The sequence below is a fragment of the Micropterus salmoides genome, unplaced genomic scaffold, assembly GCF_014851395.1.
Source record: "Micropterus salmoides isolate LMB-PRFRI ecotype aquatic unplaced genomic scaffold, ASM1485139v1 Ms_hic_scaffold_10, whole genome shotgun sequence".
NCBI lineage: Eukaryota > Metazoa > Chordata > Actinopteri > Centrarchiformes > Centrarchidae > Micropterus > Micropterus salmoides.
This window is the reverse complement of record NW_024040041.1, coordinates 14,934,842-14,959,089: the sequence shown is the minus strand read 5'-3', so window position 1 is coordinate 14,959,089 and position 24,248 is coordinate 14,934,842. Positions and strand designations below refer to the sequence as shown.

General features: G+C 38.4%; 2 gene segments (V, D, J or C); both read right to left on the bottom strand.

The window, feature by feature from the left end:
- Window positions 1-341: 341 nt before the first annotated feature.
- Window positions 342-6,919, bottom strand: LOC119887305. The segment is given in 8 exon segments: window positions 342-846; window positions 1,697-1,851; window positions 2,385-2,708; window positions 2,837-3,142; window positions 3,271-3,552; window positions 3,774-4,073; window positions 6,471-6,556; window positions 6,794-6,919. Coding segments are annotated over 7 exon segments (1,443 nt in total).
- Window positions 6,920-21,995: 15,076 nt separating this feature from the next.
- LOC119887447 lies at window positions 21,996-22,466 on the bottom strand. The segment is given in 2 exon segments: window positions 21,996-22,315; window positions 22,395-22,466. Coding segments are annotated over 2 exon segments (384 nt in total).
- Window positions 22,467-24,248: the final 1,782 nt, after the last annotated feature.

Below are 24,248 nucleotides of genomic sequence, written 5' to 3'. Positions count from 1 at the left end.
GTGAGGTCGGCTGCGGTCTTAAGTTTTGTTTGTGTCACCAGATATAAGGGCAGAAGAAGAGTGTAATTTGGCAGAAGCGATTTTTATCGGCCTCTGCTGGCAAAATTCATAAACATAAACAGTAAATATGGCCAAAACATGGACATTTGTGTGGTATGTTTTTGAAAGATTGTGTAATAACAGTTGCATATCAGTTTCTTTTCATCAAATTTACAGTTACAGTTGTATTCCAGGTGTATTAGAAGATATTCATTGCATTATATGCATTATAATCTACCTTAGGATGGTTTTGATAGTTTATTGCATCAAAATATAGCTTTTTATACCAGGCGAGAAAGAAAATATCACATTTTTTCTGTATTTCATATCCATGTAGTCTGTAATGGTAAAATAAATATGTTAATCTACAATGGATTTATATTCCTTAGCTTCTGACCTTTCAAAGGAGGCCAGAATTATTCATCTAGGCCTAATAGTTGAGGAGCTATTACTGATTTATTTTGGGTATGTTATTTTAGGTGTTTTTCCTAGAAATAGGTGCCAGGAACCATGTTTAAAACCACTTCACTAACACATTTTAATGATACTAAAAGTTTTAGTAATCATTTACTTCTGTATCATGATGTGATAACAATCTAAATTTATTCATATAAACAGTTAAGAATTCCATTTTCAATGTTTAGTTTATCATTGACTATGACAACCACTTCATTTAGTAGATGTGCAGTAGATTATTGATAATGTACAAGTTTTAAAACTAAATAAAAAAAAAAAAAAGTAGAGTAAAACTGGAGACCTGTAGTCGTCTATGCTGTCCATCCATCTCATCCTTTATCGTCTCTTCATCTGTAAAAATAAACTACAATTAAAACACTTGTTGAGTTGAGTTTCACCCAGCTGGATAACTGAAGCCCAAATGTTCTGTCTCTTCACTACAGCAGATAGTTGGCCAGATGATTTGCTGCAGGCGGACAGCTGGACTGGATAATTGGTTCATTTTAATAAAATTTTTCAAGAACTTGCATAAAAAATGTTTATCTTCAGACACCAGAACACAGTAGGTACATGTGATTTGTTACTTAAAGAAGTAATTTGCCATGTTTAATTCAATAAATTGTTAATATATTACTTTGTGCAGTGCAGCATTTAAAACAGAAACTGCTGCTAAACGTTTATCAGTCTGTGCTGGTTGGCTGTGCCAATAAAAGAAGAGAGCTAGTGAACTGATAATGATGCATTTCACAGCACTGAACTGTGTGATTGTCTCCAATAAAATCAACACAATAAACCTGGAATATCACATTCTACATTTAACATGAGGTTTGTTACACCCAGATAGAGCAATTCACCAGTCAGAAATAATTATTTGGCACCAGTTAACTTTTTTTTCAAGATCATGTGCACTGCACAAACTGGACAAACCTGGAAAAGTCACAAGCACAGACAGAAAATCACCAATTTTCAGTAACATCTTTGTTCTTTTCTTCTCCTGCACAATCTTGTCACAGTTGTCAAAATTGTCTCTCCTTTATGTGGCATTTTTATCGTTTGCATGACTGAGCTTTATTTTGTAACTTCTACCGTACTTAGTCAAACTGTTTAATTATTTTCAGTAGATATTCAAATCCTGTATTATATCTTATGCAGTCTTTAGTCCTGAGTATAAGTGAAATGTAGAAATGCCCTGCATGTTTACCTTGACCAGGCTGAATATCATGCTATAGAAGAGAGAGGATATGAAGAGGAATATGAAGGAGGAGGTTGTGGACCACAGACTGCTGAACTCATCCTCTTCAATGGCATCCTCTATGCAGCTCAGAGCCCAACTCTGTTTTGACTCTGGTGGAAAATCTAGCAAGAGGAAGGTATAGGTGATTAGATGAGGAGTGTGTGTGTGTGTGTGTGTGTGTGTGTGTGTGTGTGTGTGTGTGTGTATGCTTTATTAAGATAACATAAAAACACCCTTTTTTCTCTAGAATAATGCTCATAAACTTGAATCGAACATTATTCACTCTTTGATCACTTCATGTGGGGACGGTTCTCCAGTTAAACAGTTCAGTATGCTACTGTGACTTTGTGCTTTTTTTCCCAGTGTGTTTAAAAAAAAATTATTTATGTAACAAAAGTGTCTCCATGCAACATTTATTTGAAACAGTCAGCACACTTCTCAAGCTGTTAGACAATGTGACAAAGACAGAAACACAATATGATGACAAACAAAACTAAATTAACATGTTGACACTTATTTTTACAATCACAAAGACTGATGACATCACAGAGTGCACAGATTCACAGTGGAGTACACACAGAGACAGAGCAACGTGTTAGCACGAAATACCACATTTATAGCTGCATCTACTATTTTCTACATTCAAGTGAGTTACCCTGGGCCTTAGACACTCCTTTGGGTTTCACAGACACACTTCTACCAGCAGGCCAGACGTTGCAGTTGAACATGTTGTGCTTGTCCCACTTTTCCTTGGTGGTGGTGTAAATACTTGTAACTAAGTAGCCTTGTTGGATCTTCTGTGGGGGGAAGTTAATGCCATCCATATAGATGCCGGCCTTATTTTCAGTTCCCTCTGACCAGGCGATGTAGTAATCCTGCATCACAGGACCAGAGACCAGACACACCAGAGAGACCACAGCTCCTTTGCTGATGTCCTCCTCTGGGAGAACATGGACTGTCACTTTTGGCTCACTCCCATCTGAAAGAGACACCAACAAGGTTTATATATATGCTTTTATTTTTGCTATAAACAGATTATGTGTTGCTGCCTCCCCAGACCTACAGATTACTGTTCTACCAATCAGTCTCCATCACTCAGTAACATACCTCCTTTGTGGACAGTCAGATCCTGAATAACTGGAGTCATATCATCTTTAATGGCAGAACAGCGCACTTTGTTGACTCTCTGCCACTCAGTCAGAGTCATTGTACTGGTTTTGCTGTGCTGACCGCCGCTGGACGATGTTGATTCAGCAATGTTGTTGGTCACATTTTGTCCATCAATTTGCCAAGTGACTTGAATTGTATTTACAATTGTCTTGTCTTGTCCTGTAATGATACACTCCAACTCTGCCCGGTTGTTGCTGAAAATTCCTTTGGCACTTGGTTGGTTCAGTGTCACTTTGAATGGAGCTACATAAAAGAGAACAACAGAGTCCAACATTGTACCATTAGAAAACTGCAAACTTTGCAATTCATGTCAAGATCCAGCATAAACTACTTTATCTCACTATTTAGTGTTAACCTTTATAGCACTGTACCTTTTGAGGCCTTCTTTTTATATTGTGTTTCTCTGTAAGTCACCTCACAGGTATACACAGCGTTACTGTCCCAGTCTGCGTTGTTGACCTTCAGGACACTGACAGCTGAATATAAGTCTCCAGTTCTTTGGATGGGACTTTCAATGTAGTCGTTCAACTCTGCGTCATTCTTTTTCCACTTGAATGAATCAAGTGTTCCATTACTGCCCTCAATCGTGCACACCAGGGCCTGGGTGTCTTCACTTGGCACTGATAGCAAAGTCATTTTTGGAGGAATAGGCTCTGAACAGGTGAAGGAAACAGCAGTTATAGTCATTTATTGCGATAGTATTCTGTATCATTCACCTGCAAATTGATAAGATGATTGTGCTGTGTGTTTCAGGCAGACAAAGGAAAATGTGAGGGAATAAATATTGTTCTACATTCATTGATAAAAGCAGGATGAATGAGGAGGACATATTGATAAGAAATAAGAGGCATTAGTAAAATGAAAAATCACATACTTTGTACTTGCAGATTTTTGGGAGATCCGTTGTGATTTACAGAACATTTAAAAGACTTCCTTGAATCCCAGTCAGATTTTGATACTTTGACCAAACTGACTCCTGTATATTTGTTGTTTTTCTCAGCTGGAGGATAATTTTCAGAAGTCAGGGTTCTCCCACTGGCATCGGTCCACTGGAATGTAAGACTCTTTGGGTAGAAGTCACGTGCAAAACAACCAACAGTGATTTTATCTCCAGACCCAGGTTGGCACTGAACCAAAGGGAACAGAGTGGGTGGTGTTGGTGGTGTGGGTGTTCCTGAGAAAGTGTCAAAACATGTAAATATAAATACAAGAACACAGATGATCAATAGCTTGTCTAAACTCTGACTACAAAATATTAATAAAGCGAATAACATGCTCTTTTGTTATCTTTATGACCATGTAATCACCATGACAATAATATATCCCATCAGTATCATTAATATTAAAATGCTGAAACATAAAATGATCTTTACCCTTTCCCAGCAGCAATATCATGTTTATATAAATAATATACTGGCTAATGTAAAAACATCTGCAGGATAGCACCGATAACTCTTTGACTGATGAAAGTGAAAAGAGAGAAAAATCATTTTAATGAATACTACATTCTAATAAATAATGTCCTATTGATTATTTTGTTGTTTTTTAGTTCAGATTTGATCATACAGTGGCACTAATATGTAATATTGCATATTTCCTACTCTTTGGTTAAACGTAATTAATCACTTGTTAATTAAATATTTGCCATGTGTGGCATCGGTCCACTGGAAAGTACACTTTGGGTGGAAGTCAACCAAGAGTAATTTTATCCCCAGTCCCAGAGTTACACTAAACCAAAGGGAACAGAGTCGGTGCAGTTCCCTTCAAAGAGGAGATTTGTTAAGTTTAAAATAACAAATGCGGATCAATTTACACAAGCCATGTTTCCATCTAAGTGTCACGCGAATTTTAAGGGGTCTTTTGAAATGTCGCAAAAAAGTGCTGAATGCTAAATAGTTGTGTTTCCATCAGTGAGTTTGGAGCGAATAAACCAGGTTACGGCAAGCGTAGCTACGTCAGTAGTTGACGTTAATAAACAAGATGTAGGGACTATGGGTTCCAAAAAACAAACAAAACCAGTCACATGGAACTGATGGCCATTGATCTTAGAAAAACGTAGAGAGGTCCTCAGGAATGTGTTTCAAGCGGGCAAGTTCCTATAAGCCATCTCTCCGCAAATTATGGGAATATGCGACACGACGACAGCAGAAACATCTGATGAGATGTGAGTTACAAGTTCGCTACATCAGAACTTATTCGGCAAAAGTGTTTCCATCTCCCTTTTAGCATATTTACTCTTTTTCAAAAAAGGCAAAAAACAATTGATGATGCAAATTTTGTCGTCTCCATTAACCTTTTCTAATGCGATACTTCAAAATGCGCATAAAAAAACTTTGATGGAAACACGGCTACAGACAATCATTTGCTCATCTTTAAACTCAATTATTGGTTGAATGTTTTTACCTCAGAATTAAAATATGGAAACCCAAAGTGTTCAATGTTTAATCATAATAACTACCATACATGTGACATACATGAAATTGTGAACTAATTTAAAAAGTGTTTAAAACATTTAATTAATGAGCACTTTGGGTATAATATTAAACATACTTTATTTTATCTTTAGAAACATGTGAAGACTGACTACAAAATCAGCATCACTGTAAATATGAAAAAGCTTCATTGTTGTAGGATGTAAACAACACTGAATTGATCTTAAAAAGCTTAAAAAACTGTTTCTATAGTACCTAATAAAAAAGACTGGAATATATAAATCACCATCAAGTTAGCACTGTAACACATTTATTATTATTTGTGCTTTTCTGTCCAGCACACAGATAAACAGACCAGAGCTGAGCATGTTAAAACAACGGCAAAACCACAACTGCTGCTTTGTGGGATCAAGGGTCAATATAATATATAACAATAATAATTAATGTATTAAATTATTTCTGATGATGATTTTGTGCTTTTTTTAACAGTGAATCAAAAAACCTAAAAATGTTTTTGGGAAGAATTACAGATACTTGATGTGAAATGATTCCTCTAAAAACCTTAAGTGCAAATGCATACAGTCCTTTAAAAGTCGTCCCTGTGGTATTTCAAATTAAATTATATACTATAGCCTACTACGTAACATGCTATATAACACAATGTACTTCATTATGTCTTTGTTCAGTGTTCTGTTGTTTAATTGAAACGCATACTGAACCCGCATTTAAACACACAAAGAAAATATATATTACTATGTTGAAGGGAAACTTCTTACAAAACAAAATGCAGGTATGGTGCTGTACAGCATATAATTACTGTTCACAGCAATAAAATGTGTTGAATAATAATGTGAATAAAAAGATACAGACATTCATCATCATAAATTCTAATCCAACTGAATACATTTTAAAATCAAGTCAAACCACCTCCTGCATTAAGCGATAATTCCAAACAAGAACTTTTTCAAACACTTTCTAAGAAACAGCTGCGTTAAAAACATCTGGCTGCTCTGTTTTCTAGTTTGTCCAACATGAGCATGAACTGAAATAAGACCATGATGTAAACCTCACCAGCAATATTTATATTAATAAAAGAAAAAGAAACTAGTCAGTAAATATATAATTTAAATGTGTCTTACCTGTAGATACTGTGACTTCAGTCCCACGACCCCAGTAGTCGAAGAAATCACAGTGCTGCATCTCCACTCACTGCTTGTACAAAAACCTAACGTACCGGGTAAAATGTGTTAAAAGCGCATTAAGTGTATGAAATACACAGAAATCCTGGTCAGTTTTGTATCCTGGTGTCATCTATGTGTTTTGTGTTTATTCTTAATCAATTCTTTAAGTTAAGATTTACTGGATGGTAACATTTATATCTGGGCCCTAAATGTGACTCGAAACTACTAACTTAATACTAAGTACTGATCTTCTTGTTAAAAATAATAAACACAGTAGTTACCTCATATTCCAATGAGAAATGCTTTGTCCTGTCCTTTTTCCATCACAAGAAATGCAGAGTGTCAGATTATTGCTCTTAAGTTTTTGTATGGATCTATATCACAGTGCCACCCCAGCTATCACAGTGACAAACCCTAATACAAAAACCAAACACTGTTTCCTGCACTGGAGAGTCAGGGGACCTACGTCAGGAGTGGCTAAGAATAAATCAACAAAACTATATTTAAGGTTAAAGTTGGTGAATTTTTATTTTGCAGTATACTGATTCTATACTTTATCAGTTTATCACTGTATTTTTGATTTGTAATCATCATTCTTTCAATAATATACCATGGCAAGCCACATTTTAATCTCAACAACTGAAAAGAATCCCACTGTTCTCGTGTATATATATATATATATACAGTATCTGTCTATCTATCTATATATATATATATATATATATACCAACAATGTTGGTATATTTAAACTCAGGTTTTGATAGACTTGAAGTACAATGAACAAAATACATGAAGAGCAATTGATAACATGTCAAATGACAATAATTACTTTTGTTATAAAATTAATAAATGTGTAAATATCAAAGGATTGATGAATCTTTAAATATGATTCAAGTTTTATTTAATTTGTTCTTTTTGGCAGCCATCAGTAGATATGAGGGGTAAATAAGGACTAAGATAATTTTTTTTTGTAATTGTTTTACATATAAAGTCCTGCTCAGTTTCATAACAAGAGATGATCAACTTGATGGTGTGTAAACTCCACTCTTTGTTTCAGTTTAGGACAAGGTAGAATTAGGGGATGTTTTAAAAACAACTTGTATAAAGTGGTTTTACAGCACTTTCTATCAGTGGCTGTCACAGTAACATCTGCAGTGGTTTGTGTACAGCTCTGTGGCTTCCTGTATCACTGAGCCTTTGAGCACAATAATAAACAGCCGTCTTCAGTCGTCAAGCTGTTCATCTGCAGAAACACCTGCACATCATTGTCTCTGGAAATAGTGAAGCATTTCTGGACCGACGTGGAATAACCTTTGGTGCCTCTGGTCGGAGCAGAAATGAAAGCAACCCACTCCAGTCCTTTTCCTTCAGCTTGTCTGATCCAACTGATATCAGCGCCACCATCTGATGTTCAGGTCAGTTTGAGGGATTCTATATGCTTCTTCACCACTGGTTAACACTCTGCTGGAGTCTGACTTCAAACACCTGTGGAGGAGTCAGACAGCAACAGAAACCTTGATATAGAAAAAGATGCAGAAGCATGTGTTCACCAGAAATTGATGATAGCACCAGCAACATTATACATATAGCTAAAGTCATAGTGAAAATGTGTTGTTTTTCTGGTCAGTAATTTGATCTCTTTTCTTCAGTTTGAAGTGAGATATATAAAGATGAAAGAGATCAAGATTTGAAATGACTCCTCACAGCGCTGAAAATCGATTTATGGGATTTGATCACTCAGAAGGTAATTTGTTGATTATATTAAGATATTAATTACAGACAGATTCTGATTAATTGTCTTTTTTTAAGTAAGTTTCAGGTTTCAGGGCACACACAGAACAGCTACGTTTTGTGGTACATTGTTTTGTCATTTTATGGCCAGAAAAGAGGAACAAATTTGGTAACAGAGTTGTATCAGGATTTTGTCCAATGTCCAAACCGCCGGCCTCTTTCATGGTTACAGGGAGGAGCTGTTCTTCTTAGTGCACATTGAACAAGACAGGTTGAATACACACATGTAGTACTAGGTACACGGAAAAAAAACACATACATACAGAAGTGCAATTGAAAAAAATTATGTTACCTATAATATTTTGTAAGTCGGTTAGTGTTTCCTCACTGACATTGCTCCCCTGTGTGTTCCATGTAAAGCCATTGCTGGGATCAGTACTATAAGCACAGTTGGCCCTTGTGTGCTCTCTAGAGTTTTAAGGGACAGACTGCAACTATTTTCTATTTCAATAAAATGTAACTCTGAGGGTTGCCACCTTCATTATAGAAAAATAAGGGACACCTGCCACAGCGGGGACCACACCCACCCGACAACAACAGGGGTTGCCAGTGGTGGTATATCACAAATTAAAACATGTTTTCAGAGAAGTATTAAGATTAATACCAATGGACATTATAATAAGCTCTCTAATATTGAAATCAGTGTGAACAGATGCACTCAGTCTCTCATTATCACAACTCAACAGACTAGTGATCATATTGTCATGGCTGTAAACATCATGAACATCAGTGGACCTGAAATGTTAGGCCTGCTTATAAATGTTTTCTTGTCAAAAGCTCACTCCTCATGAGCTCCACAAAGCATGTGTGCTTGCTGTCACTTTGTTGGTCATTCTGGAAAATATCCTTTCCATATAACCATGCTGTGATGCTCATGTTGATGGACAGGATGAGAAATTGCTAACAAATTGAGTAATTGTAAAGGGTGGTGTGAACTTGAATTTTGGTTAAAATCAAGTCATTTTTACACCCTAGACAGGTCGCCAGTCCATCACAGGGTCACACATAGACAAACAACCACTCACACTCGCATACACACATAAGGACAATTTTAGAGACACCAAGTAACCTAGCCTGCATGTCTTTGGATGGTGGGAGGAAGGGGGTTTGAACCCCCTATCTACAAACGTTTCTAAATTTAATTTATTATAATTTTTATGACTGGCCAGTATATAGCTTATATTTATTCTTCATTTTTATTTAGCCTATTGGTAATTCTACAGTATTGAAGGATGCAATTCTATAGGTAGGTTAAGCATAACGGGGGATTTCTGGAGTATTGTTTCAACTTGACTCCCTGCTAAGAGACCCGGCCTTAACTGACACTGATTGGCCCTGAACCTGACGGTATTTATCAAACCAACAATGGCAGCTAGTATTACCCAATCAGGGGTACAAAAGGACAAGTCTTCACAGAATGAGAAACAGAAGTTTGATGATGCAGACCAAAAGTTGCGGTCACAAGGGACACTAAATCCACATCACTACAGACTAGCTGCACCAAAAAAAAGGGGGAGAGTGTACAGATTCCTGTGACTTTAAATGGAATTCCAATACAACCTGTGGACACCGGAGCTCAGATAACAGTAATCTCCGAGAATCAGATATTCCTGGGAGGTGATCCGACAAGCCTACATACCTTCTAAAAGTAGGAGTTGCTGATGCCATGAAGGACAAACATGGACTGGAAACAATTGACTGAGAAGTACACATATGACTCTGTCCTCCTAGGATTGGATCTAATTAAGTCCCATAGTGTTGTCATCCACAGCCGTGACAGTTTTCATTGATGACAAACTTGTGCACTCTTGAATTGTTAGAGGTGAGGGATCGGACTATTGTGTTGCCAAAGTGACACTGGGCGAGTCCACTTCCATATCATCTAAGTGCATGGTGTGAGGCAAGGCGGAAGACCCAAGTCCAGTTGTTCCAGCTGTACTAGAGCCTTTGAAAATCACTGCTGCAGCTGTGGCCTCTGAAGTGTTGCTACCACCATGGAGAAGCTGGTGCCGGTCTGGCTATGCAACTTCTCAACCAGCAAAGCCCGGCCAAAAGGAGCATGCCATGGACTCATTTGAAGCTTATCCTGAAGAGCAATTATGTTCACCTGAGCAAAGTGCAGTGCCCAGCATAGAGCACGAGTCAGAGGGTTCGCCCCTAGTGGTGGTTGGAAGAGTGTGGGCGTAAATTTCATCTCACAGTAGGGGGGGACAATAAACATAAAATTTCACGAGAGCAATTTTTGAGGGGGACACAAATAATACAGCCAAAATTGTACTTCTAGGCCTATAGGATATGTGTACGCAAAGAGAAGTCTACAATTATTTTTTCTAAGATCTATAACTGACAGCATACACAAACATTTTTGTAACTATGTATTGGAAAAATCAATGATTCCCATCAGCACCAGTATAAATGTTGGCTAATCTCACTGGTCTCAATTGTTTACACGCATGCCCAGTGCACCTGAACGGGTCCTAGCTGTGCGTTTTCAGTCAGCCCTTTGTTTTAATTCTCCGTTTGTAAACTAAAACGGAGTAGTGTGGATGGGGCCTTAGTGAGGAGCAGCAAAAACCTTTTATCCAGCTACTGGATGAAACGCTTGCTTTCAAACATTGCCAGACTGTTCACCAGACAAGAGCTATGAAACAACACCATAACTCTATTGATAAATAAAAAGTAAAAGTTTCAACAACAGCCACAAACATCACAACACTACTAGCGTGGGACTTATGTGGGACCCACAGTAATGTTGGCCTTGTTAATGGATTAGACAGATTGGGGAACACTAAACAGTGTATTATTTTGTTGTTTTGTATGTTGTGACAATCTGATGTATATATTCTTGTGCAATAATAACTGTTTATTTTAGTAGGTCAGCTTATGGTTAGAATATGAGGGTCGTTCTACGAAATGGGTGACATCTGTCCCTCTGATATATTTGCATGTAATAATGACTGTGTTCAAGTTAAGCATTTATAATTTAAAGGTTTCATTATATGAGTTAGTTTTCTTAATATCAGAAGCACATTACTAATATAATCCCATTATCGAGCAATAAAACACATTTCTATAACTTTTGAAATACAAATTTTGACCTGTCCCATGGCAGAATTGTTGGAGCCCGTTTTCATCTCGGGGCGTTATATACCGACGATTTGAGAAAGAGTGACAAAGCGTAGTTATTTGATGCTAAAGGTACCCTTTAGTGTCTGTGTGAGACGCACTGGGGCGACAGACCGGAAGTGCTAGCTAGCTAGCTAGCTACGTTCGTGATAAAGGTGTTGACAGCCCCCCGAAGCCCCTACCTTTACCACAACCATCAGAAATGTTAGTACCTAAACCTAAGTCACTGAATGTATGCATGTCGACCGGCTTACCCTACAGCTGCGCAGGAAATGTATGCTTAGATACATCGAGATGCAGACTTGGACAAATCTGAATCACATATGTCACACAGTGAATTTTTAAATGTTAATTGATAATGTAATGTTGATAGTAGTAAATGAGTGCCACAACTAAACTTTCGCAACTAATGATTTTCACTCATTGTGCTACAATGGTAACACTCAATGCTTTGCATAAAGATGCATCATAAATTTTTTTATAATTGCAACGCAGCTCTCTGAATTGTAATCGAATCAACAGGTGCCTAGAGACTCCAACCCCTCGTAATAACAGAAATATTATAGTAGTGAGAAATAACATTCAGCATGTGAGTAATGCCATGTCTGAAATGCATACACACAAGTGTGTGGATACAGTGCCTTGCGAAAGAATTCGGCCCCCTTGAACTTTTCGACCTTTTGCCACATTTCAGGCTTCAAACATAAAGATATAAAACTGCACGCCCAATTTTTCAGTTTTTTATTTGTTAAAAAAGTTTGAAATATCCAATAAATTTCGTTCCACTTCATGATTGTGTCCCACTTGTTGTTGGTTCTTCACAAAAAAATACAGTTTTATATCTTTATGTTTGAAGCCTGCAATGTGGCAAAAGGTCGAAAAGTTCAAGGGGGCCAAATACTTTCGCAAGGCACTGTATATGATAGAGAAGGAACTTAAAGTAGGTAAAACATGAGACAATGGAGAAGAGAGTGAGAGCAGAAGACTCAACTGACTCAATTACTTTGATGTTATTTGGGGAGGAAAATAGGTTCGGACATATTATTACTTCATTTACATAAATGGATTATGTTGTTTTAAAACTTTATTTACTTTTAAAAATTACTTTAGTATGAAGTTGTCTGTGCCTCTTGTTGCATGTTTATGGTTTTGAGGTTTACTAAACTAAACTAATATCATATATGAATATAAATCTTTTTTCATTCACTTGTCCGGTTCAGGGCGATGTGGTGGTGCAGTGCACCATCCAAAGACATGCAGGCTAGGTTAAATGGTGTCTCTAAATTGTCGTCAGGCGTGAGTGGTTGTCTGTCTATGTGTGGCCCTGCGATGGACTGGTGACCTGTCCAGGGTGTACCCCGCCTTTTGCCCAATGTCAGCTGGGATAGGCTCCAGCTCCCCCGCAACCCTGTACACAGGATAAGTGGTTGACGATGGAAGGATGGATGGACTTGTCCAGTTCAATTGTGACCCTTCTGAACAGGACTAGATCTTCTTTAAAAGTACGCAATCTGCACATCACTGACAATAACATTTGCTTACTAGTGTCAACCCTGTAACCCAAGTGTCAGCCCTGTTACTGGCAAGTTTTATGGATATAATTATTATAATTTGGAAGTAAATGAGTTAATAACTTACATGAGAATGTAAAAAAAGTGAATGGCCTGTTAGTCAAAGTGAAATTTGAAGTTACAGAAAATACAAAAAAAATGAAAATTAGTTTGGAGTATGAATAGCAAGTTCTTGGTTAAATATTTGAAAAAAAGTAATTTCTTAATGGTTAGTAATTTAAAAATAGCACTTGTACTCAAAGGTGTGTTTAAATAATCCTTAATATGTTTGATTTCCGTTATTCATCTGTTTGAACTTTTTTTAATCCTCATGTAAAGTTTGGTAACAGGGTTGACATTGTACACGAGTACAACATTGTGGTACCAAATCTCTAATAAAGATAAAAATAAAACATCCTGAGGTGGGACGGTACATGTATGACACAGTTAAACATATCCTCTCTCCAACAGAACGTCAAAGAGCCCCCTAAAAAGAACTTCAAAAAACAACTTTTCAAAAGTGAAATTGTACCCGTTTCGTAGAATGACCCATGAGTAAAGGTCACACAGCAACGTTGGGCTGCATATGGGTTTAATTTGGGTTGGGCAGGAGGGCCCGTACGTCAGTCAGAAGGCGAAAACAGCCTGCTGTATATAGCCACAATGTGTACTGATGTGCTTGTTATTCTGTATTTACAGAGGAAACAGAGTAAAGGAATTCATTTTAAACATATGCGCGCCTGGAAGTCTCTTTTGTGTCCAAGTGTGCAACAATTAGATAATTAGCATGCTGGCATAATGCTAGCATGACAAATTGGATTAACATTTAAAATTGCATATCTTTCTATTCAGTACGTTTGGCGTCTATTTCTTTTCTCTCTTTTTTGTACTCTGCCCCATTTTTTTGTGTTTCATGTGTTTTGCCTTTTCTTTTTCTTCAATTTACTGCTCTCATACACTCAACACCACAGACATTTGACTATACCCATCAATGCTCACTGACACGTCTATATTAAGCGCCAGCTATGCTCACACACACCTGGAGAAGCCACTCAACACTGTGAGCATCATGTTCTTTGTCCATTGCTTCTGACACTGTCCAGCCTCTCCAGCTGGCAGGCTCTCTACGATGCAGGTGGATCAGGAGCCAGTGGCCTGGATTACAGACCTCACTGACGTGCTGCAGTATGTCAGGCTGCATGGCTGCCTGTAAGACGTGGTGACAAGCAACACTTGCACTCCCCAAGGAACAGTACTGTCACCGTTTCTGTTCACTTTCTACACTTCTGACTTTTGCTTTGACTCAGGAACCCGCCACCTCCAGAAGGTCTTGGATGACTCCTCCACCATCGGCTGTATTACAGATGACAGGGAGGAGGAGTACAGGGAATTTATTGAAAACTTATTGGTTGGTGCAACAGCAACCACCTCCAGCTCAACACAGGAAAAAACAGTTCCTTTTGGTGCAGCTGGGACACCAGTCTGTAGTGTATTCTTTGCTGTGGCGTGCTGGGGAGGTGGCATCGTGACTTGTGGCACCAAAAAACTGACCAGCTTGCTGGTGGGGGTGGAACTGGACAGTGTGGAGGCAGTGACTGAGAGGAGGATAAGAAAGAAGCTGAAAGCCATCATGGACAAACTGAGGCACCTCAGGAACACTCCCAGCCACAAACTAATCTAGCCCCATGCCTGAAAGCACTTAAGACTCATTTGTGCCATCTGCCATCACAATCCACAACCCTACAGCACCCCAAATCTCCCATCTCTGCTGATACTCTATTTTGATTGGATGTTGTGCCAGTTTGAATTTCCCATATAAGGGATCAATAAAGGAACATCTTATCATATTGTATGTGTTACGCCTTGGAACTGAAGATTCTCCTTTTTCTTTTCTTATTATCTTAATATGGCCATCATTTCCAAGTGCAGTGATTATCAGGGCTGGCTGTGGTTTGACTGGCAGAATGAGCTCAGGGGGTTGTGTAGGGTTGGCAGAGCTACTGTCAGACTTCTCCTAGAGAGTGACTAGAGGGGTAGGCGAGGGTGCTGGCTGTCTGGCAGGAAGACAGGGGAGTTGGCAAACTGACCTAGCCGGGCTTCCCTGGCAGGCAAGTCTGGCGTCTCGGAGTTCTCCTAGAATGAGCTGAATCCAGTTCCAAACAGGTCCGGTGAAAGCTCACGGACGTAGACTCAGAGACAGATTAGAAACAGGCAAGCAAACAGACGAACTAACAGAATCTTCTGATAGTTTTTTTAAAAAACTGGTCAGTAGTCATCTACACTGTCTGGCGGGGAGTGGATGTTTGGCCGCTACTTATATAGTTGTGTAGCTCAGAGAGATGCAGATCAGATGTAACTAATTGGATGCCCAACAGGGCAACCAGCGCAGCAGTGCCCCCCAACCTCACTGCAGGGAGAGAGAGGCATGGGACAGAGGAAGAGTGAGAGGGAGACCAGTCAGGAAAATCAACAAAAACACACACACCTGTGGCCTGTACTACAAAGCGTGGTAACTGGCTTATCCAGGTAACTTCAGGTGTAACTTTGTGACGTCGGGTGTAACTTCCCGTACTACGAGAGGTGGATAGGTGTTAACCGAGGTCTGTTGCCATGGCAATTTACGCTGCATCTCTAAACTGCTCCGAGCAGGTTTTCTTCATGGTTAACTCGAGGTTACCCTGCACGTAGACTCCACACCACATCTGTACTCAGTGTTAATGATGACAAGTAGGATATTAATATACACCACTTCATAAAATATGTTTAGATTTCATCCTGATTTGTTCCACAGTGGTTGCAATGAAGTTCTGAACACAACAGCATTACGTTCCGACAGCGAGCCCTGCAGCCTTTTAATTAACGGGATAGTTTCTTAGTCCATCTGTAGTCTATAATTAAATTAAAGTGTTTTAGCATATTTAGATAGATTATTTTACGTGTGGAGCCAGGGTGAGGGGTAATAACTGTAGTGAACAACAGTGTGGATTTGTGCATTTTATATTGAATAAATTTGGAGCTACTCTAAATTCCTTTCTCCTCCCCAGAGAAGATGGGGAGGGGTCAAAGTTGCTTTCTCTAAGTGCTATCCCGACCATAAAACTGGCACCTTTTTGATTCCGAAACTGATAATGCGGGGCCTGACTGTTAAACTGACAAAGGGACACGAACCAGCCATTGGCATCTCCCTGAACAGCCTATCAAAACTGGCCCCCCCCACACATATTTCCGTGTTAACTGACTTTGCTCATTACATTGTTTATTATACCATCAAAGGGATACTCCTTGTCTCACCTAAATGTGACATAATCCAGGACAGCCGAACTTTCAATGTAAAAAAGACTGCAGTCTCCAAAGACTCAAACCATTTAATTGAGTTAATTAAATCTTTAGTTACCTGATTACGTTTGCCTCTATTTGAGTAGTTATGTTAACTGTTGTTGCTATCTGTTGTTGATATTAGTGCTGAAAAGAAAGTTACTTGTGCAGTGTTTTTATTTTCAGCAAGACACTCCGTCATCTAATGTAATCCAAGCTTCCCTCATGTAACCTGAGCTCCCCCAAGTGGACAAAATAAGTATTACATGCCCTTGTCGGAAATGCCGTTAAATGTATAAATATCCTGACCAATTATGTGACAATTGTTTCCTGTTACCAAATGCTTAGAACAGTACAACCGTTCAACCATTGAGTTTCGATTGTGGAAAATATTTGATTATAAGACGTGCAAATAGATTTCTTTTTAGACATTAAGTTTAGAGAGGCAGTCCCTTGGGAAACCTGAGACGCCCCCTGGGGAACCACGCCCCAGGCAACAAAAGAGTTTACTTTCATTAGCTCTTCTATGCCGTATGAGTCAAATGCTTCCCACAATCGAACCTCCTGGCTCATTGTTCAGCAAATGTTTATGTTCCCTGTATCCAACCATCTTTTTATCACCTTAGTTAGAGAATAAATTCACTGTAATATAATCAAGAGCTGTGTGTGTTGCCTATTTCTAGTTCCTGCCAAGAGAATTGACCCTTTAGATATGAGACTGACTGACTGATTTAAGATAATTGAGTGATTATTAACTGATCACTAGTAATAATTGTATAATCATTAAAACTACCTAGAGGTCCGGAGACTCTAGGATTATAACAACTCCGGTGGTGCCCTTAACGAGGAAAATTTTGATTTTATGAATCTACAATTATGAATTCATAATTGGGTATCAATTCACATAAATTTATTAAAATGCATAACTATAAAATTTAGGTCTGCTACATAACCAAGAAAAAAAAAAAACTAGATTAAAGTAGGAAATTTACAAGAAAAAAAATCTGAAATTTCCTGAAATTAATGTAATAAAAAAAATCGAAAATCACTTCTTCTGAATACGCCCAATCCAAGGCAAAGTCTCTAAGGTGCATGATAGTGATTGTGGGCTAAACTCAGGAGTCTTTCCTCACTGCTAAATCCGAATGCAAAGTTTAATATAACTTTCCAGTGCATGCATAATACACGACAGACATGTGTGTGAATTTGCAGCCTTGCAAAGTGAAGTTTCTCTCATTAATGTGCGACTATAATGTCAGTGAATATTCAAGTTTTTTACTTGTAGGCTAGATTAAATTAAATTTTCTCTCGGATTATTAGGACTACCCCTCCACTGGCTCCTTATTTTCCATTACAATGGACTTCATGTGCAGTTGTACCTTTACATCAAATAACACATAAAAGAAGAGCCCATAAAACACAAAATAGAGATTTGATCTACAATAAGAACACTGTGAAGATAATTAGGCTACAAATTTACTCAATGCCAACAAGCCTCCCTGGCTTTGTCGTCTGCCATGATATTAGATTTATCTGTTAACTTGTCTTTACATTCATAATTTCCTGACACTACCAATGTGCATTCCTCTGGAGAAATACAGTGCATGCGCCGTTGCGAAAAACTGTGCCTGCACGGCCGAACACACCCGTTTTATGTGAACACGCACGAACTCCAATTAAGTTAACACCGGGTTAACACATACTCAACTTACCAACATCTTATCCACCTTCGTAATACCGTTTAACTCCAGTGTAGGCGGTCGAAGTTTAGAGATAACCCTGAGTTAACTCTGAGTACAACCAGTACAGGCCACAGGTGTCACTACAAGATCAGGGCACCCAACTCTTCTCCTCTGGCCCGTATCCCTCCCAGTCCACCAGAATCCAGAGAGAACTGGCCAAACAGTCTGACTACGGTTGGGTCGATGACTCTTTCAGTGACAAAACGTCCTATAAAATGGTGTGACAATGTCTTAGAATCTGTCTTCAAAAGAATGTCCTTAGTAGACAGCCAAACCTTATCTCGGGCGCAAGTGTAGAATATTTCTTCCTCAAGAGAACCCCACTGACCTGGTATACACCTACAACGACGCACTCTCCTCCTGTCTTGACAAGATTTATCCCAATAAAAACCAAACTCACTTCACACACTCCACACCTTGGTATACTTCACCACCTTGTTGGGAAGAATTACAGATCAGTTGATGTGAAATGATTCCTCTTAAAGCTTACAGTGCAAATGCATACAGTTCTTTAAAGTTGCCCCTGTGGTATTTCAAAAGAAATATTTAAAGTAAAAAATTTACTATATAGCCTACTACATACATATACAAATGCACTTCATTATGTCTTTGTTCAGTTGTTAAATTAAAACACATACTGACCCTGTATTTATATATTACTGTTGAAGCTACTCTGTGTTTTGTAATTTCATTTAATAATTAAATATTAATTTATTTTGTTGCTGCATTAAAAACATCTGTCTGTTGTTTTCTAGTTTGTCCAACATCAGTATAAAGCTAAATAAGACCATGAGTTAAACTTCTCTACCACCAATAATCACATTCATAAAATACCAATAAATTAGTCAATAAATATAATAATAGATCATTTAAATGTGTCTTACCTTAAGTTACTGCACCTTCAGTCCCAATACCCTTGATGTCAAAAGCAGCATCACAGTGCTGCATCTCCACTCACTGCTCGTAAAAAACAAACAAAAAAATGTTAAAAGCTCATTAAGTGCATGAAATATACAGAAATCCTGGTGTGTAGATTCTTAATCATTTCTTTGACCTGTGTGTGCTGTTTGGGTCTGTGGGACCTGTTATCAATGTTTACCAAAAGAAACATGATGCAATTTATTATTATTTCAACCTCAGACAGCTGATTCTATTTTCTGTGAAGAACAAAAAATAACGCATTTGCAATTACTTCACACTGTACAATCCCCTACACTTTAACGTTAGACCTGTAAAAAAAAAAAAGTTTGCAGGTGCTGTGTCCCTTCACTCTGTCATCTCCCTACTATTCACACAAGGTTGCAACATTTTTACATTTCAAGGACATTCCTGCACATTTCGCCCTCTGTCTTGCAGGAACCCTACTATATGTTCTCTCACCTGCAAAGTGGCGGCGGAACACATTAAATCATCCTGTGTGGCTCTGCATCGCAGTCGATGAAATTGATGAAAAGGATATTTGATCAGAGGGGCTTTCTGACAATTCACAGTCTGACAGTGAGTTGTAAGAAGAGGATGAAATTGACCAGTTCAATGGGGCTGATATGTTACTGATATTAATGAAAAAACCAAACACAGTTTCCTGCACTGGAGAGTCAGGGGACCTGTGTCCTCGGCAGTTGGTAAGAATAAAATAACTGTCAAATATAACTATAACTATAAAATCTGTCAAAATCTGTGAGGTGGATAGATTATCTTGGCAAAGGAGAAATGCTCACTAATACAGCTTTAGAAAGATTTGTGAGCAATATTTGAGAGAAACAGGCCTTTTGAGTACATAGAGAGTCTCAAATCTTTGAGTTCAGATGATGATGAATGGGGGAAAAAACAAGTGTTGCGTTTATAATTTTGTTCAAGTATATTGATACAACATCGTACCAATCCACTAATTGGTGGAAACCATCTTTTATTATGATCATAATCTTGTCAGGTTGTTGAGGGACTTGAAGAACCCTGAATATATTCAAATGAAAATAAACAATTGATAATAATTTGAATGACAATAATTATTGTTGTTATAAAGTTGATTAATAAATCAATGATGAATGTTCAAATTTTATATGATATGAGGGATGAGGAAAGACAAAGATCATGTTTTGTAATTGTTCTTAAAGATAGAGTTCTGCCTCATTACAACCTGATGGTGTGTAAACGCTACTCTTTGTTTCAGTTTAGGGCAAATTAGAATTAGAGCATATTTTAAAAAACAACTTGTTTAAAGTGGTTTTCCAGCACTTTCTGTCTGTGACTGTCACAATCTCCAGTGGTTTGTGTACAGCTCTGTGGCTTCCTGAGCTGAGCACTGAGCTTTCAAACACAATAAAGAGCAGACTTCAGTCGTCAAGCTGTTCACCTGTACAGGTTTGTGGGATTCTCCGTGTGTTGCTTAGCCTCATAACAAGATATGATGAACCGTAAGCATAATTTTTGACAGCCAACTAAAATCTGATAAACACATTAAGGCAGTCACTCAGTCCTGCTTTTTGCACCTTGTTGAGAATATTTCTTAAGGGGCTTTATGTAACAGGGAAAGGTAAGGCAGGTCTATCTTAGAGTAATTTAGCTGACCCCATAAGCGTTTTCTGACATTATAGCTTTAGGTATTTCTCACATGTACTTGTCCTTGTCAGGGAGACAACAACAGACTGATTAGTTAGAGACAGTAGCTCACGTGTCAGGCTAGCAGATATCAGTGTTCTCTGTGAATCTTAAAAGGTTGAGTCCTACAACAATGTTTACAAGAACTCACTGGCTCCACAGATTAGAGTACAACTCATGGATAGTGATAGATTCCAATGTGACAAAGCATTGGATCTAAACATCAGATGGATAGTTATTCTAGGTGAAAGGTGACCTAATATAGACACCTAAAGGCACTAGGGGGGAAGACAGAAACATAAAAGGGAACAAAAGATGTTATCCTTGAGATTTGGTGTTCACATGTTGTATGCTGGCACTGTATCTCCTCAATAAACGATGCTATGTTAAGTCTTCATCAGTCTCCGAAACTTCTTCACACCTGTACCTGGCTCACAATATTTCTTCAACACACCTGATAAATGTAGCAAAAATATGCGCCTTGGCGTTTGTTCATGGTTTTGTGTCATCCTGCCTTGACTATTGTAACGCTCTCTACTTCTGCCTGAACCAAAATGCTGTGGCCCGCCTACAATTACTTCAAAACTCTACTGCAAGATTAATTACTAAAACTTCGCTCTCAAATCACCCAGATTCTGATGTCACTGCAGTGGCTTCCGATTACATTTAGGATCCAATTCAAGATCTCCTTCCTCATCTATAAGGCACTTACAATAATCTTGCACTCCAGTATTTAAGTGAACTGCTTAAGCCCTATAACTTTGTCAGGCACCTCAGGTCCTCTGAGCAAGGTCTGCTAGTTATACCTCGGTCTAAACTAAAAACACAAGGAGACCGTGCTTTTGCTGTCCTGGGCCCCAGGCTGTGTCAGTCTGCCCCTCAGAGTGGCTAACTCAGATTGTTTTAAGTCACAGCTAAAGACTTATCTTTTTAAGATAAGATTAAGTTTTGATTTATATTGCCTTGGAATTGTTTTGATTTTATTGTTTCTGTTTTTACTGAGCAATTGTCTGCTCTTTTAATGTTTCTTTTAATCTCTGTAAGTGTTGTTTTGATCTGTTTTTGTCTTCATTGCTTTGTTTTTGTGCTATCTCTTGTAAAGCACTTTGTAACCCTGGTTTTGAGAGGTGCTATATAAATAAAATTTGGCTTGACTTGACTTGATTGATGGTGTATAAGCTCCACTCTTTGTTTCAGTTTAGTTAAAGTTATGACAGAACCACACTGTGGGGAAATACATCAAATATTCTGAATAAGGTCACGTTTTTAAAAAAACAACAACGTGTGGTTTTACAGCACTTTCTATCAGTGACTGTCACAGTAACATCTGCAGTGGTTTGTGTGCAGCTCTGTGGCTTCCTGTATCACTGTGGCTCTCGAGCACAATAATAAACAGCAGAGTCTTCAGTTGTCAGGCTGTTCATCTGCAGATACACTTGGTCCACGTTGTTGTCTCTGGAAATGGTGAAGCGATTCTGGACTGATGTGGAATAAGCTTTAGTGCTTCCACTCGGAGCAGAAATGTAGGCAACCCACTCCAGTCCTTTTCCTTCAGCTTGTCTGATCCAGCTGATATGAGCATCGCTATCTGATATTCCTGCATAAGTACAGGTCAGTTTGTGAGATTCTCCGTGCCGCTTCACCACTGGTTCAGACTCGGTCAGAGTCTGACTGCAAACACCTGGAGAGAAAAGCAGTCTGATCAGAACAGAGCCAAACAGAAATCTTGACTTTAAAAAGAAGCAGAAGTGTGTATTCACCAGAAATCAAAGATAGCATCAGAACCATGAAGCATGTAGCTAAAGTCATGGTGAAAATGTGTTGCATGTCTTGTCGGTGGTTTCGTCTCTGTCAGTGTGCAGTGAGATAAATAAAGAAGGAAGAGACCAAGATTTGCATTAACTCCTCCTCACAGTGCTGAAAATTGACTAAAGGGATTTGATCTACTTACTTACACATTTTTGTTGATTGTAGTAAGATAATAATTACAGGAGGGTCTCGTTGAATGCAGTATGATACATATGTTTTTTATTTAATTAGTGTTTCAGAGCACACACAACTTGTAACAGACATTATAACCATTAAGATACATTTCTTACATTTCTTACATATTTTTTGGCAGACATCACAATTGAACGGAGATTTGTGATATTTCATGGTCAGCAGTGAGGAACAAATTTGGTTACTGAGTCGTATTGGGATTCTGTCCATTGTCTAAACTGCTTGTCTCTTAAATTGTCACAGGAAGGAGCTTTTCCTAGTGCACACTGAACAAGGTCAGGTTGAAACACACATGTACAAACACATTCACACATATGAACACTTGAAAAAGTTATAATAGCCATTTTTCCTAAATTGCATATGTGTTGACAGGGTCAGAGAAAACAACACAAACACTCGGAGGATGGATGAAAATATTAATTGTAATTGTGAGTCTCCATTACTGCCATCACTTCTACGTGTATTCCATGTAAGATCATTAAAAGTTTGAGTCAGCCTTGCCTTTCCAGTTCTCCGCTTTTAACCTTTGTGTTGTTTTCTTGTCGACCATGCACCTTTGTCCTCTCGGGTGAAAACTAACCCGGTCTGGGGTGCCTTTTTTTAAAGTATCCAGTTTAAATGATCACCCAATTCTGTGTTACACCTTCTTAGCCAACTTCATTCCTACTCATTAGCACTCGTTTTACACTTCTTGGTGGAATCATGGTCGATAAACCGCGTGATCGATACCAGTGAGAATCACCAGACCCAAATATGCCTGCAGATCTATTTGATCCATCTCACTCCACACAAAGCCCCTCCTGGTTTGTCATGTCCAGCACAACTTTTTATAGTTGCTTTGGCCAAAACAGCTCATCTGCATAATTCTCATCTTCTTCACAGTTGTCTTCTTCTTCTGTTACATCTTCTTCTTCTGTAGATTTCTTGTTAAATTAATTCAAGAGCCTTTGACGCAGTATAGCACCTTTTTATTGTGCTGTCTCAGACTGAAAGGCTAAAAGGCTTCAAAAGCTCAGACTTTATAAACCTTTGACGTTGTTTTGAAAGGCATATCAAAGGTTTGATAATAACACGTTTACAGAGATGTGCTGTATCTTTGAAGTTTGTTAGGAGATGTCCCTGTCTGCTGCTGGGATCAACTCCAGCACCAAAGTAACAATAAACAGTGAAAATAAGCTGTAGAAACGCTGATGATGTAACAGTGGTTTTGTAACACATATTTTGGTGTTGATGTGCTTTATTAGCACTGTTATGTCCACTCCTTAATCATTTTTATATTTATTTTTTTACCAGTTTAATGACACTACACTTTATGAAGTTCTACGTGTTAATCCTATCAGATTCACAGCAGAAATGGACTCAGGCAAAGGTACCAAAAACACAAGTCAAGAATCGGGGTCGCTAGACAAGGCAATAGTCAAAACTAGTAGGCTAGACGGGAAATATCACTAGGGAAAAGGCTGGAACTCTGTCACAAGGTACAATGACAGATCCATTTTCTGAATCATATTCTGTAAATAAAAAAACCTGAAAATACACTTTTCAACTTTTAACACTTAATCCTATGAGAGCTAGTTGGGGAGTGTCAGCCCGGTGAGGGTGAGTCCTGTTAG